Genomic DNA, 14,610 nt, shown 5'->3' on the forward strand with positions numbered 1-14,610 from the left:
CATATATATATATATATGAATGCATATAGCCTACACAGTAGCACCTTAACTAAACAGAAGCTTTGGTGGTCCAAATTTCTGATAAGTACAAAGTCTGTTAAGTAACAAAGCGTCTACATTACAGCCTGCACTTGAATATTTTCTTCGTATCTTACAGCTAAAAGCAATTCCACTTAGTTCCTGAACTAGCCAACTTGTATTGTACAGTTAACATTCAACATAAGAGATTTTTCTGAAAAAGTATCTCATCTGAAATGGTAGGGTAGCAAAAATAATCATAATAATATGTCTTATAAGTACAGAAGTCTGCAAAGTTGAGATCCTTTATACATACACACACATATATGTGTATATATATTATATATATATATATATATATATATATATATATATATATATATATATATATTATGTATATATACCTATATATATATATTATATATATATATATATATATACATATATATATACATATATATATATATATATATATATATATATATATATATATATATATATATATATATATATATATAATAATTGTAATAGCACAATGCTCTCATAACTTTTAGATTCTTTGGATCCAAGTGCAAGAAATTATGTGAAGCGGGTTCGTTTCCTGCTACCGGACATTGTAATTTCTTCATATTTCTTGCACTTGGATCCAAAGGCTTTGTAGTGACAAGCGTGTCCAAAAAGCGCGAAGAATTCGAGAAGTTAAGAGGGCATGTGGCTATTACAGTTATATACACATCTGGTGAAAAGTGACCTGAAGATTCTATAAATTTTATATTTATCTATCTATCTATATTATCTATATATATATATATATATATATATATATATATATATATATATATATATATATATATATATATATATGTATATATATATATATATATATATATATATATATATATATATATATAATGTATATATATATATATATATATATATATATATATATATATATATATATATATATAATACTTTACTTACATGCCCTCTCACTTCTGGATTTCTTCCCATTTTGGAAACGCTTGTCACTACTAAGCCTGGGTCCAAATGAAGAAGGAAATGAAGATATTCTAATGCCCGACAAGAATCGATCTCGGGTCCGGTCTATCAGAACGAGGTAATGATAATCACCTGGCCACAGAGAAAGGTATGTAATTCCTATACACACTTACATCTGTCAAATTTCAGGTTGCGTTGCCTAGAGCTGGATTAGACCTACCTTCACCATCATAGCCAAGTATTTAATTGTTCGTTGCTTTTTAGGCTGAAATATACTGAATATATATTTAGAATACTGGCCACTTTTTACCAGATACGTTTGTAGTATTTATTAACCATAATGCTTTCTTTTACATATATATGATTATGTATCATGTACATTATGTATATATAAATATTATATATATACATTATATACTATATATATACATATATATATATATATATATATATATATATATATATATATATATATATATTTCATATATTATATATATATATATATATATATATATATATATATATATATATTATATATATATATATATGTATATTATATATATATTATATATATACTTTCAATGACTAATTTTAGAATGCTGTACACTAAATCATGAATGTCGTGAAATTGGTAGAACAAATATTTGTCAATAATGCAAATCCACCATTTCTCTTCAATTCATAGAAATGCTGCATTATACTCTGTATCTCGGTATAAAATAACAGCGGTGCTGTATTCTAAACAAGGAGTTACTATTCCGATTTAAAATCCTCATTCGCTGCAATTACATCTCAATTCACTCAACTAATTTTTATTCAAAGGCATTACATTTCCCCTCATAGATATGCAACATGCATCAAACACTCAATCTTTTATTAAATCTTTTGTTATTAATTCCTCTTTATCAAAGTTTAACCTAGTGGATCTTATATTCTCCTATTAGTCATGAATACTCCTGAATAGTTAATTAATACAAAATTAAATTACATTAACTTTTTTCACAGCTTCTAATAGTTCTCCCCTTTTTTACAGACCATGGGATCTCTTTCAAGCATAACATATATTAGCAGTGGAATAATTATGATGACGATGAAGATCATTCTCCTACTAAATGTACATGTAGTCACAAGAGTAAGTGTCCTGTCATCTTTTTTGGCCGCATTAGCCGCCGAATTTTGCGCTAAGTAGTAAACACGGGTGGCAAAACTAAAGCCATATATTTTTTCGCTCATACGCAAGAGTGATGAAACGATTCAAGTGAGCTGGTTTTCTGTGGTCTTTTTGCAAGCAGTTCCAAGACCTGACAGCCAATAGGGCAATATTGGCGGTAAAAGTGACAACAGACTCGTGCAACGCCACCGGAGCGCTGATTCATGAGAAAAATGAACACTAGGCCAAACTCACCCTGAACACCAGCTCTCCCAGGTAGTCAATATCGTACTGAGGGCTGACCAAGCTCAGAGTCACCTGGAAATCACGACCGTCGTCGTCGTTCAAGTTCTTCGTTACTATCTGCGAGCTCACCTGCCAATGGACGGAAAGTATTTGGAATTGCTAAGCATTCTTTGCGATGAACAAGGGGTTAAATTTGCAATGAAAAGTTTATGGTGTTGTGGTGGTGGTTGTGGTAGGGGGAGGTGGTGGGCTACGTTAATTGTTTAGGGTTGGGGGAGGGGTAAAGTTACTGTAATTGGTGGCAAGAGTTCATGGGGAAAAGGCCCCTATTGGGTAAGAATGACTGTTACGTTGAGTTATGTTAGATTAAGTAACTTAATGCTTAGTGATTCCCCTATTATGCACCTGTTCCTAAATAAACTGTGAAGTTCATTATTGACAAGATAAATTACTGTTACCGTTATTAGCATTAGCAGTAAGAGCCAATCTCGAAGGCCAGTGTTATCATCCTTAATACAATCAGCAAACCAAAGAGGCCCCAAACTTATTAAGCAACCTTCCTTGGATCAGACTGCTCGTGATAAAAAAGAAAAATAATACGAAGCAAAGAGAAAACTAGGAAAGAAAGGGCAAAAAAATTACAATAACTGAAAATGAACAAACAAAAAAACCACGAATGAATAAATACATTAATGAATACGGAGTGGAAATTAAAAAAACTTACAGCAAAGGAGCGAGGAATTTTAAAGCAATAACAAAAAAATATAATGGTAATAATTCGGGGTTTTACCAAAACCTGTGATCGAGTCTCTCGTTCAGAGGCTGTTCAAAAATTATTCGTGATTACGAAATGAAAAAGTTCAAATAATTTAAAGCTCATATTACAACGCAAAAGTTGTATCAAAACATTTTTGTTTATTCTAACCGTATAGCCAAGACTGAATCTGTCATCTCCAGGACTGATGGATTTATTGAGTGGTTGTTTTATGATAATAAACTGATTAACAACAATAGTTATTTAGGTGAAAAAAAATTTTGACAGCATTTAATTTCACAGCCCTCTTCAATTTAAAAGAAAAATCAACTTCATGAATTTGAATTATATTTTGTTGGTTATGACCATGGAAATTTAATATAAACCACGTGGGCATACTCAAAACTGGCTGCCAACATCCCGTCTATCATTTTTGGGCACGATCTCAGACAGGCAGATAAGACATGGAAAGCAGTTATCTACTTTCTAATTTACCTGTATAAATTTATAAAAGGTTTGATGTCCAACAAACAAAGCGAATGTTCTGAACAAAGTTAACAACTCAAAGGTTGGTTCGACAAAAGTAAGTTTCATTTATACGTTAGAGGACTTTTTTTTTTAAACCCCGAGACAGATTGGACAATCTCGCCTCCTCATTTAGCCCAGGTCCGAATAAAGCAAGACAACGAGAGGGGAAGAACTAAATGAGTGTGGCTCAACCACGAAGCTAGCGACAGAACAGAGAGAGAGAGAGAGAGAGAGAGAGAGAGAGAGAGAGAGAGAGAGAGAGAGAGAGAGAGAGAGAGAGAGACAGTTGAATCATCATCTTACTTGCTTTCCTTGGAAGGTTAGGCTCCCGTTGCCATGGAAATTGCTGGGACTGTACTCGTAGTTAAGCGTCACGTTGCTTTCGCCTTGGGTAGTCTGAAAAGAATGATACATGTCATTTGCATTATTTCCACTTTTCACGGGAAAAGACACCACTGGGCAGCCCACCTTGAAAAGCATGGATGACAGTCTAATTCCAAAAACAATACTCTGTAGAGAAAAAGAGAGAAGGCAGAGAAGATTTGGGAGACTTTTTGGCACTAGTCCTTACACTCTGTGAGGTATGGTCTAACAGATGTAACTGTGGTTTTGGTGGAGACAGGTGTTCCCATTAGAAAGTATATCCGTGTGCAGTGATGTTCGATGTAAACGTTCATTCGCTCCATGCAAAATATAGCAAATATGAGACAAATGGTTCACATTTCCCTTCTTGCTCACCTCGAGGAAGATGTGTCCCGAGTGTTTCCTTCCAGACTGCTCGATTCTGCTTGCTCCGTCGTAATTGAGGGAAAGGCTGTGGGAATTCTCACGATCCGTTCCATACTCTGCTCTGAGCTGCAAACCGGTTGATTCTTGGTCACTGTTCAGGCTACCTTCCACCAAACCAAAGTACTGGCCGACTTGTGTCCTTCCGTCCACTTTGTAGTGCGTCCCTTCAATCTTCCATGAGGCTAAAGGGTGATCAGGGGGAAAACAAGCAGTCAGTAGCTGTTGGATACTTGTATTTCAAAAGTGCAGATTCATAAGGCAAGCAGCCTTATACTCTCTTGTAGCCCACGCCCAAAGATAACAGGAAAATGGGAAGGGATGGAAGAAATATGTTCTTACTGAAAAATATTTTAAAACAGGTTTATTGAGATTAAAAGTTTATACCTCTTACAGTAAAATGTGCAAATTCTTTTGCACACTTTATTGCTTTGTAATGTAGTTTATCATAATCATGTAATTATTCAACATCAACACTTACATTTAAATTCGTCATCTTTGGATTTCACTGCAAGATTTCCCTCTGCTGAGTAGACGTCCGGGCCTATGGTGAGGACAAACTTCGGCGTGTGTTGGAAACCAGAGCGCTCCTTCTCGCTCTGTAACGAAATCTCTATGCCGCCTTTGGTCAGTGAATCCTCCATATACTTCAGCGATAACTCCTTCAAGGTCTCCGTCCACTGATACTGACCTTGCAGGCCATAACCCATGCCCCGTATCACTATGTATCCCCCTGTGCCATCCGGCCCAAGGTTCACGAGAAAATGTATTTTCCTCTGAATGGAAGAGCCCGGAGCCTCGAAAATGGCTTCGAATATGTTATCCTCAATCTTGAAATAGAACTGGTAATAGGCAAATGTGTCACTCTTGGAAACTGTGAACTCACTGTTGTAAGGTTCACCATGGAAGGACTCCTGACCAACAGTGTGGGTACCAAAGCTTGATTTGGCACATACTTCTAAGCCCAAAATTCTTTTGAATAGCTCAGAAGAGCAATATTCATGGTCCTCGATTAGCGCAGCTTGCCATTCATCACACCAACCCTGTTCTGCATTCTTGTAAAGGGCCACTTGCGATGACGAACTGACTTTAGCAATCTCTGGCTTTGCAAGTATAATCTGCATGCCAAAAGGTTGAAGAGGCCTCCTTTCAATCTTGCCACCCAAATCTGTGTGAATTGTCTTACTGGACCTGCGTCTGACTCCACTCCAAGCACCATAACCGTCAACCACAAGGGACTCGTCGCAAGCAAGAACTGCTGAGGCTGATATCTTAGTTTCATAGACTAAAGTGGATTCGTCTTTTTCGGTCTTCAACTCATGCTCAAATGAGATGGAGCCTGTTGCATTTACCCTCAGTCTGAGAGGGAAACCTAACTGAGTTGTCGACACATATTCCTGATCAATAACCTGAAATTTAACAGGAAAAGAAAGAGCCGTCTTACAATGTGTTATACAAAATTCCAAAATATCCATGAAATCTATATGGTTCTCAATAAAGATGAATAAAAATATCTGTTTTTAGGTGCTTTAAAAAAACACCCACCAACTCCATACTAGAAAAAGAGTAACTGTATGTGCTGACCAACCTTGAATGATTTCGGGGAGGTGAATTCTTTTGCCAGGCTCTGGATAACCTGGAAGGGGTTCAGCCCTAACATGTTATCCACGTAGAAAACCTCATTGCCAAACACCCTGACAAAAAACGAAGCCTTTGGTTCTTCCCCTTCCACCATTTCCACCTCTTCATTCATTGTCTGGGCCTGGTCATAAAGCCTCTGGAACTCCTGAATTTTCTCCTCACGGACTTCTCTCTTTGGTCTCATGCTCTCTAGCAGGGTTTGTATCCCTTCGTGTTTGAAGTATCCATCTTTCCCAAAGAAGCTCTCGATGTATCTCTCGAGGCCACTGAAGTCGCCTCCAAATTCAAGGAGGTTGAGACTCTTCTCAGCCATTTCTAAAGTGAGGTTCACGGAGGCTTGTTGTGGGACGTATGACTTAGGGGTGAAGATAATGTTACTCTCAGCACTACCGCCTATATTCATCTGTTAGGGTTACAAAAGAGGGCCAGAAGTGAGTATCACAAATTTTCTACATCCTACCATATCATCCTTCTGCAATTTTTCATCATCAAGGGTCTACCTTTCATCCAGTATTTCCAAAAGACAAAATGTTAGTGAAGTTCTATACTTCATTTCTTATTACAGAACTCATAAAATATGAGTATAGTGAAAAGTTTGTGAGTAATTAGCCTGGAAAAAAAACTGATCCACAGTAACTGAATCAATGAGTTTCACTATGGATAACATAACAGACAATTCATCAGGAAAACTACAAAAAGAAATGCTTACAATTTCATTAAAGCGAGCATAGCGATAATTCCTTGAGGTCCGGAAAGCATTGGTGCTGAACTTTGCCTGCAGAGAATGATGAGCTGCTAGCCTGGACAATTCTCTGTTATAATAGCTAGAGGATGGTTGACCAACCAAGTTCTGGATATGTGTCCATATGTAAGACCCAACTGTGACGAAGAAAAAAAAATGAAGAGTTTATTACTTGCTGTAATGAAATCTCCAAGAATGAGATGGTCTAGGCATGTGGCGAGAAGGGATGAGGAGCAGTTAGTCAGGAAATATAGTAGATATGGAAATAGTAGGACAAACAGTAGCAAGAAGACCCAGGAAATTATGGAGATAGAGCATTAAAGACCTAGACCAGGTGGAAATTCAGGTGGAGAGAGTACTACACATACGACAGTAGAGATAACACTTTAACAAATCTCTTTATGTCTCTGTCATGACTGGGATAGATAGGAGCATTATGTTCCTTCTCCTTTTCTTATAAAAAAAAAAGTTAAAGTCTGGAAAGAAGAGAGAAGAAAGTGTAAAAAGAGTGGAGGTCGAAAACCAAACATCAGGTGTCTATGTTAGTACATTTGGTTTGTATATTTTTTAATAGTATAGACTATCATGTGCGTGATTGTGTTAAGGTATAATATCAATATAAATAAATATATATATATATATATATATATATATATATATATATATATATATATATATATATATATATATAGATAGATAGATAGATAGATAGATAGATAAATAGGTAGATATATGTATATATATAGTGTATATAATGTATACATACATATATATATGTATATATAATGAATGAAGTCTCGTATCATCCTTAAGTATAATTTCCATAATAAGTCAGGTTCTTCGATTAAATTTTCCGTACTGCCGCTCATGCATGCATGCACCTGTCGAATTCAGATACATTTCTTAGAGCTGAAAAAGACCCACCCACACCATGGTAGCCAAGTGGGCAATCGTTTTCACTGCTTTTTAAGCTGAAATATATATATATAGAATCTACTCGTCGGATGTAATTGTAATAACCACAATGCCCTCTTAACTTCTTGAATTCTTCACACCTTTTGGATGCGCTTGTCACCACAAAGCCTTAGATCCGAATGCAAGAACATGAGGTAATTCTGTTGTCCGTATCAGGATTCAACCCTAAAAAGGGTGATACATTCTAGTAGTTAAAAGTGCATTGTGGTTACTACAATTACATACATATATATATATATATATATATATATATATATATATATATATATATATATATATATAAATGGTCAGCAGAAACTTCAGCATATCTAGTAATAAATTTATTCCCAAAACCAACGTTTTGGGAATGCAATACCCATCATCAGGGTTAAAAACAAAGGTAAAATCTGTATATCAGGAGTAAGACTAAAATGGAATATAATAATAAATTTTAAGCTTATAGATGCATACTCAATTTTGCTTTTACATTAAGTTTTAAGCTTACTGATGTATACTCATTATTTTTTAAAAGAATGCTTTATTATTATATTTCATTTTAGTCTTACTCCTGGTGGACATATTTTTTACTTTATTTGTGGAAGTGATGATGGCTACTGTACTTCCAAAGTGTTGGTTATGGGAATAAATAACTGGATATGGTAAAGTTTCTGTTAACCATCTTGTTCTTATTCAAGATTCGACTTTCTAGAAACGGCAATGCTAGTCAATATATATATATATATATATATATATATATATATATATATATATATATATATATATATATATATATAATTATACATATTATATATATATATTATTTATATATATATATATATATATATATATATATATATATATATATATATATATATGTATATATATATATATATATATATATATATATATATATATATATATATATATATATATAATAATGGGAAAAAATGCACGTTAAAAACGAAGAAAAAAATATATATATATATATATATATATATATATGAAGATTACTAACAATTATAAAAATTCACAAGATGTAGACAATATATAGAGTAGTGATGGTTTTGCGCATGTAAAGACTAAGATTAAAATATTGAATTACTGCACTACCTGGTCCAAAGTCCAGGTCTACATGCATTAACAATAACTTGTGTTTTTGTTACTTATGTTAATATTCTTAATGTATTTGAATATATATAATTATCTTACATCTTGCATTATTTGCTGATTCTATACACACAAACACACACAATATATATATATATATATATATATATATATATATATATATATATATATACTGTATATAGACAAAATCCACGAAGTAAAGAAACAATGGCGTGCTAGGCCTTTCAACTGTCGTCCTTTACTTAGCTAAGTAAAAGACGACAGTCGAAAGGCCTCGCAGCACTCCATTGTTTCTCTTCCTTCATGGATTTTGTCTTTATTTATACATTAATTACGTTCAATATTTTCATGATTATATATATATATATATATATATATATATATATATATATATATATATATATATATATATATATATATATATATATATATATATATATATATATATATATATATATATATATATATATATATATATATATATACATACATATACAGTATATACATATATATAAAGTGCGTGGGGAGAGAACACTACCTTCAACGTAAAACTTTGAGCATAAAATTCTCAAACCATTATTTTTCCCTTTCTTTTTCAATACTTGATTTTCAAACTGTCGTCGCCACCTTTCTAAACCCTTACCTTGGTTAACCTCTTCCTTTTTTAGAAGGTGTTCGATTCGTAGGAAAAATTTTGGATCGTCTGTAGCACAAGGGACCAGGGCGATGTAAGCAGCGATGCGCGCTTCAGTGTCGTCTGTGTCGTCCTCCAGGATCTGAAAATGTAGCGAAATTGCCTGAACAGAGGTGACTTCTCCAGGTGTCTTGAAGAATTAAAGACAGGGACGTTTGTCTTTTCAGCTTCATTCTGGAGGCAAAAGTTTTGCTGGAAATGTGTATTCCGTCATTTTAAATCTGCCCTAAAAGGGCGTTATCAAGAGTCTCGTAAGCAAAACTGCATCAGTATTTGGAAAGCAAAATACTGCAACTCCATGGACCATTATTATCCATGAGCCTGCAACTCCAGTGAAGCGTTATGAAAGAGGAAAAGAACACGAAGAGAAAAATAGACAAACTCAGACGAGGAAATAAATAAATCAAGATAATGCAACAAGAGAAGGTTATAAATATCTCTAAGAAGCAGCAAGCGACGTTCATGGAGCTGACTTGACTGATTCTCTTAATGCAACAAGTCTTACCTTCCAGAGAGTCTTGGTGTCTGATGGGCAGCCTGAGCGCCTGTACGTTTGCAGAGCAGCCACACGTAAGTTGGTTACCACTTTCTTGTTCTGTGAAATACCAAAATAAATAGAGAAATAAATATTACTGCATATTAAGTCATCGCGAATCAGTCATTATCTATCTTATTCTGAAGGGATAAAAAAAAGGCAAGACAAGTTTTCAATACAGACTTACATAAAATTAGTAAGTCACTTAGTATCTTTCCATGCATGTAAGTACTGTATATATATATATATATATATATATGACATTTTTTTATCACACCGTGATTTATATACGATCATGAAGCTACAAATATCGCTTAATATCAAATCCACGCTACCTCGGGAATATCCCCGATGAAATTATCACCGAAGGGGAATTTATAAGTGATAAATGGACGGGCACTGCCGAGTCTCGATCCCACGACACAGGACCAGCGCATCCAGCGAATCCAGTCGACGCTAACCACTGAGCTATCAAGAGAGGTATAAGTTAACGCCGAATCTGGTGTACTATATTTACCCGTCGAGAGCGGGGAAATTGTACTTAACCTCGGCATTAACCCACCTCGACCATGATAGCTCATTGGAATTTGGAACACGCAGCTCTTTTTATGACATTTTTTTATCACACCGTGATTTATATACGATCATGAAGCTACAAATATCGCTTAATATCAAATCCACGCTACCTCGGGAATATCCCCGATGGGGAATTATCACCGAAGGGGAATTTATAAGTGATAAATGGACGGGCACTGCCAGTCTCGATCCCACGACACAGACGGCATCCAGTTAATCCAGTTAACCACTGAGCTATCAAGAGGTATAAGTTAACGCCGAATCTGGTGTACTATATTTACCCGTCGAGAGCGGGGAAATTGTACTTAGCCTCGGCATTAACCCACCTCGACCATGATAGCTCATTGGTACGTTTGGAACAAGCTCTTTTATGACATTTTTTATCACACCGTGATTTATATACGATCATGAAGCTACAAATATCGCTTAATATCAAATCCACGCTACCTCGGGAATATCCCCGATGAATTATCACCGAAAGGAATTTATAAGTGATAAATGGACGGGCACTGCCGAGTCTCGATCCCACGACACAGACGGCGCATATGAATCCAGTCGACGCTAACCACTGAGCTATCAAAGAGGTATAAGTTAACGCCGAATCTGGTGTACTATATTTACCCGTCGAGAGCGGGAAATTGTACTTAGCCTCGGCATTAACCCACCTCGACCATGATAGCTCATTGGTACGTTTGGAACAAGCAGCTCTTTTATGACATTTTTTTATCACACCGTGATTTATATACGATCATGAAGCTACAAATATCGCTTAATATCAAATCTTACGCTAGGGAATATCCCCGATGGGGAATTATCACCGAAGGGGAATTTATAAGTGATAAATGGACGGGCACTGCCGAGTCTCGATCCCACGACACAGACGCGCATCCAGCGAATCCAGTCGACGCTAACCACTGAGCTATCAAGAGAGGTATAAGTTAACGCCGAGTCTGGTGTACTATATTTACCCGTCGAGAGCGGGGAAATTGTACTTAGCCTCGGCATTAACCCACCTCGACCATGATAGCTCATTGGTACGTTTGGAACACGCAGCTCTTTTTATGACATTTTTTTATCACACCGTGATTTATATACGATCATGAAGCTACAAATATCGCTTAATATCAAATCCACGCTACCTCGGGAATATCCCCGATGGGGAATTATCACCGAAGGGGAATTTATAAGTGATAAATGGACGGGCACTGCCGAGTCTCGATCCCACGACACAGACGCGCATCCAGCGAATCCAGTCGACGCTAACCACTGAGCTATCAAGAGGTATAAGTTAACGCCGAATCTGGTGTACTATATTTACCCGTCGAGAGCGGGGAAATTGTACTTAGCCTCGGCATTAACCCACCTCGACCATGATAGCTCATTGGTACGTTTGGAACACGCAGCTCTTTTTATGACATTTTTTTATCACACCGTGATTTATATACGATCATGAAGCTACAAATATCGCTTAATATCAAATCCACGCTACTCGGGAATATCCCCGATTCAAGATATATATATATATATATATATGTGTGTGTGTGTGTGTGTGTGTGTGTGTGTGTGTGTGTGTGTGTGTGTGTGTGTGTGTGTGTGTGTGTGTATGTATTACTGACGATGAACCTTTGCAAAATCAGTCTTGCTTTGGTTGTGAAATCAGCAGAAAATAACCTAACTGTTTGCTTGACGTTTGAAATAAAAATAAAACATATTCCTTCCAAACAATGACTTTGTAACAGTCTACTTCAGGTGCTTGTACAAGCAACGTCTAAAGACATTATTCCAGTGCCTTGCTGGCAGAGTAGCTCAGGTTATCCAAGACTCTGTCTTCAGCTGCCTCACGTCTTTTTCCCTTACAGCTTCAGAGCTAAGAGTCTGTACTGGTGTAAATCCCAGTTTAATCTAAAACAACAAGGCAACAACAACAGATAGAGACCTCAGCCATGAAATATAAACTTATGTACCCCAGTCATTAAATGTAAACTTGTATATCCCAGCTAAATCTAAAACAACATGGCAGCAACGGCAAATAATGACCTCAGCCATTAAATATATACTTACGCCGTAGCATCTCCTGGAGAAGTCCTTTCTGGGCTGGATTCCAGCGTTGGACAAGGCACGTAAAGCCACCCGGATTTCCTCCCACGCGGAAGGACCTTTTCCAAGGCCACAGGAATCTCCTACCGCATTCTCAACGTATTCCAGAAACGGCCTAAGAGATAGAATTTAACTGATAAAACTCCGTGGTGCTTGAGATGGTACTAGTAAGTCTTACAGAGGAAAACAATTGTCTCACGCACTCTTCAGCGCTATTTTCAGATGTATAGGCTGACGGGCATGAAACGAAGACTCTTGCATAGCCCACACTTAAAGGACACATGAAAAACACGGGTATTTTGTGAAAACACTGAATTTGAATCTGAGCATCTCCATCGAAAATCAGTGCTGGTTCTGATAGACCATCTGTCTTCAGAGGCTTCGTCAGTCCTGGGCACTATCTTCCTATTTATTTATTTTGCATGTGTCTCTGTTTCATAAACTGCTTATTTACGCGGCAAGAAAATTCTTTTCTTCATAAGATACAAAGAAATATGTGAAATGACAAAAGGGGCAACTTAAGTGAAGACCTGCTGACCTTATAAAGAGGGATTACTAAAGTGAATTGAAACAATTTAAAACGAGGGAGAGAAAGCATGTGTGCATTTGTGTATGTTTTGCGGGAGAGAAAGATTATATGCTTGCATGTATGTGAGTGATAAGCATATATATATATATATATATATATATATATATATATATATATATATATATATATATATATATATGCAGAATCTACTGGTCACTTTTACCAGACACATATGTAATTCTAATAGCCACAATGCCCTCTTAAGGAGCTAATTCCTGCGCTTTTTGGATATGCTTGTGCAGAAGCCGATATCCAAAGGGGAAGAATGAAAGAGCCTTGACGGTGGAGAGAAAGAGTTATAGGTGCTGCCCACCTAACCACGAGAAGGCATGACCTCCTTGTACTCGGGTATGTAACCCGCATGGCCGGCCGTCACAGGCTCTTCATTCTTCCCTTTAGTTACAAGCATATAAAAAGAAGATATTAAGAGGGCATTGTGGCTATTAGAATTGTTATATATATATATATATATATATATATATATATATATATATATATATATAGAGAGAGAGAGAGAGACTGCATTTGTGTGTTTTGCGGGAGAGAAAGATTATATGCTTGCATGTATGTGAGTGATAAGCACAGAGAGAGAGAGAGAAGAGAGAGAGAGAGAGAGAGAGACTGCATTTGTGTGTTTTGCGGGAGAGAAAGATTATATGCTTGCATGTATTTGAGTGAAAAGCAGAGAGAGAGAGAGAGAGAGAGAGAGAGAGAGAGAGAGAGAGAGAGAGAGTCAAAATACAATATAAAGCTGTAAGACTTACTCTGCATGATCACGGCAGTTCTCGGGGTCAACCTGACATGCTTTGTACACCATGGTCGAAGCAGCCATCAACACATGGGTTTCTACACCTTCCAGGCTATCAAGCAGTTCCTAGAACAATTATACCAATCAGTCATTTCTGTCACAAAGTGCTAAATACAATTTCATGACAAAAAAACAATAATAATAAATAAGCTCACGTTCCCTGTGCATAGTATGAGAACGCTTTTCATATTCATTATCATTATTATTATTAAACTTCATCTAACATTTCGTGGTTTTTCAGCTCATTAAACAGCCTCGAAGATTTTTGTTATCATAAATTATATAATGATAATGAATATCATTATCATCAAATGTTTCAACCATTTCATAGGGCATCGCAAAAATTCCAGAATCAAACAAAACTT

The 14,610-nt window shown here is 36.0% G+C and overlaps 1 protein-coding gene across 1 annotated transcript in view; it reads right to left on the reverse strand.

The window, feature by feature from the left end:
• Nucleotides 1-14,610, reverse strand: part of LOC136851018 (uncharacterized) — a 115,969-nt gene that overhangs the window by 80,237 nt on the left and 21,122 nt on the right. Inside the window, exons 13-22 of the mRNA XM_067124992.1 lie at nucleotides 14,202-14,311; nucleotides 12,813-12,963; nucleotides 10,146-10,235; nucleotides 9,590-9,722; nucleotides 6,832-7,001; nucleotides 6,070-6,525; nucleotides 4,963-5,890; nucleotides 4,434-4,666; nucleotides 3,999-4,091; nucleotides 2,423-2,542 (exon numbers count right to left, since the gene is read on the reverse strand). Coding sequence (XP_066981093.1) covers nucleotides 2,423-2,542; nucleotides 3,999-4,091; nucleotides 4,434-4,666; nucleotides 4,963-5,890; nucleotides 6,070-6,525; nucleotides 6,832-7,001; nucleotides 9,590-9,722; nucleotides 10,146-10,235; nucleotides 12,813-12,963; nucleotides 14,202-14,311 — 2,484 coding nt within the window. The remainder of the gene's footprint in view (nucleotides 1-2,422; nucleotides 2,543-3,998; nucleotides 4,092-4,433; nucleotides 4,667-4,962; nucleotides 5,891-6,069; nucleotides 6,526-6,831; nucleotides 7,002-9,589; nucleotides 9,723-10,145; nucleotides 10,236-12,812; nucleotides 12,964-14,201; nucleotides 14,312-14,610) is intronic.

This window comes from Macrobrachium rosenbergii, chromosome 23 (assembly GCF_040412425.1).
Source record: "Macrobrachium rosenbergii isolate ZJJX-2024 chromosome 23, ASM4041242v1, whole genome shotgun sequence".
NCBI classification, from domain to species: domain Eukaryota; kingdom Metazoa; phylum Arthropoda; class Malacostraca; order Decapoda; family Palaemonidae; genus Macrobrachium; species Macrobrachium rosenbergii.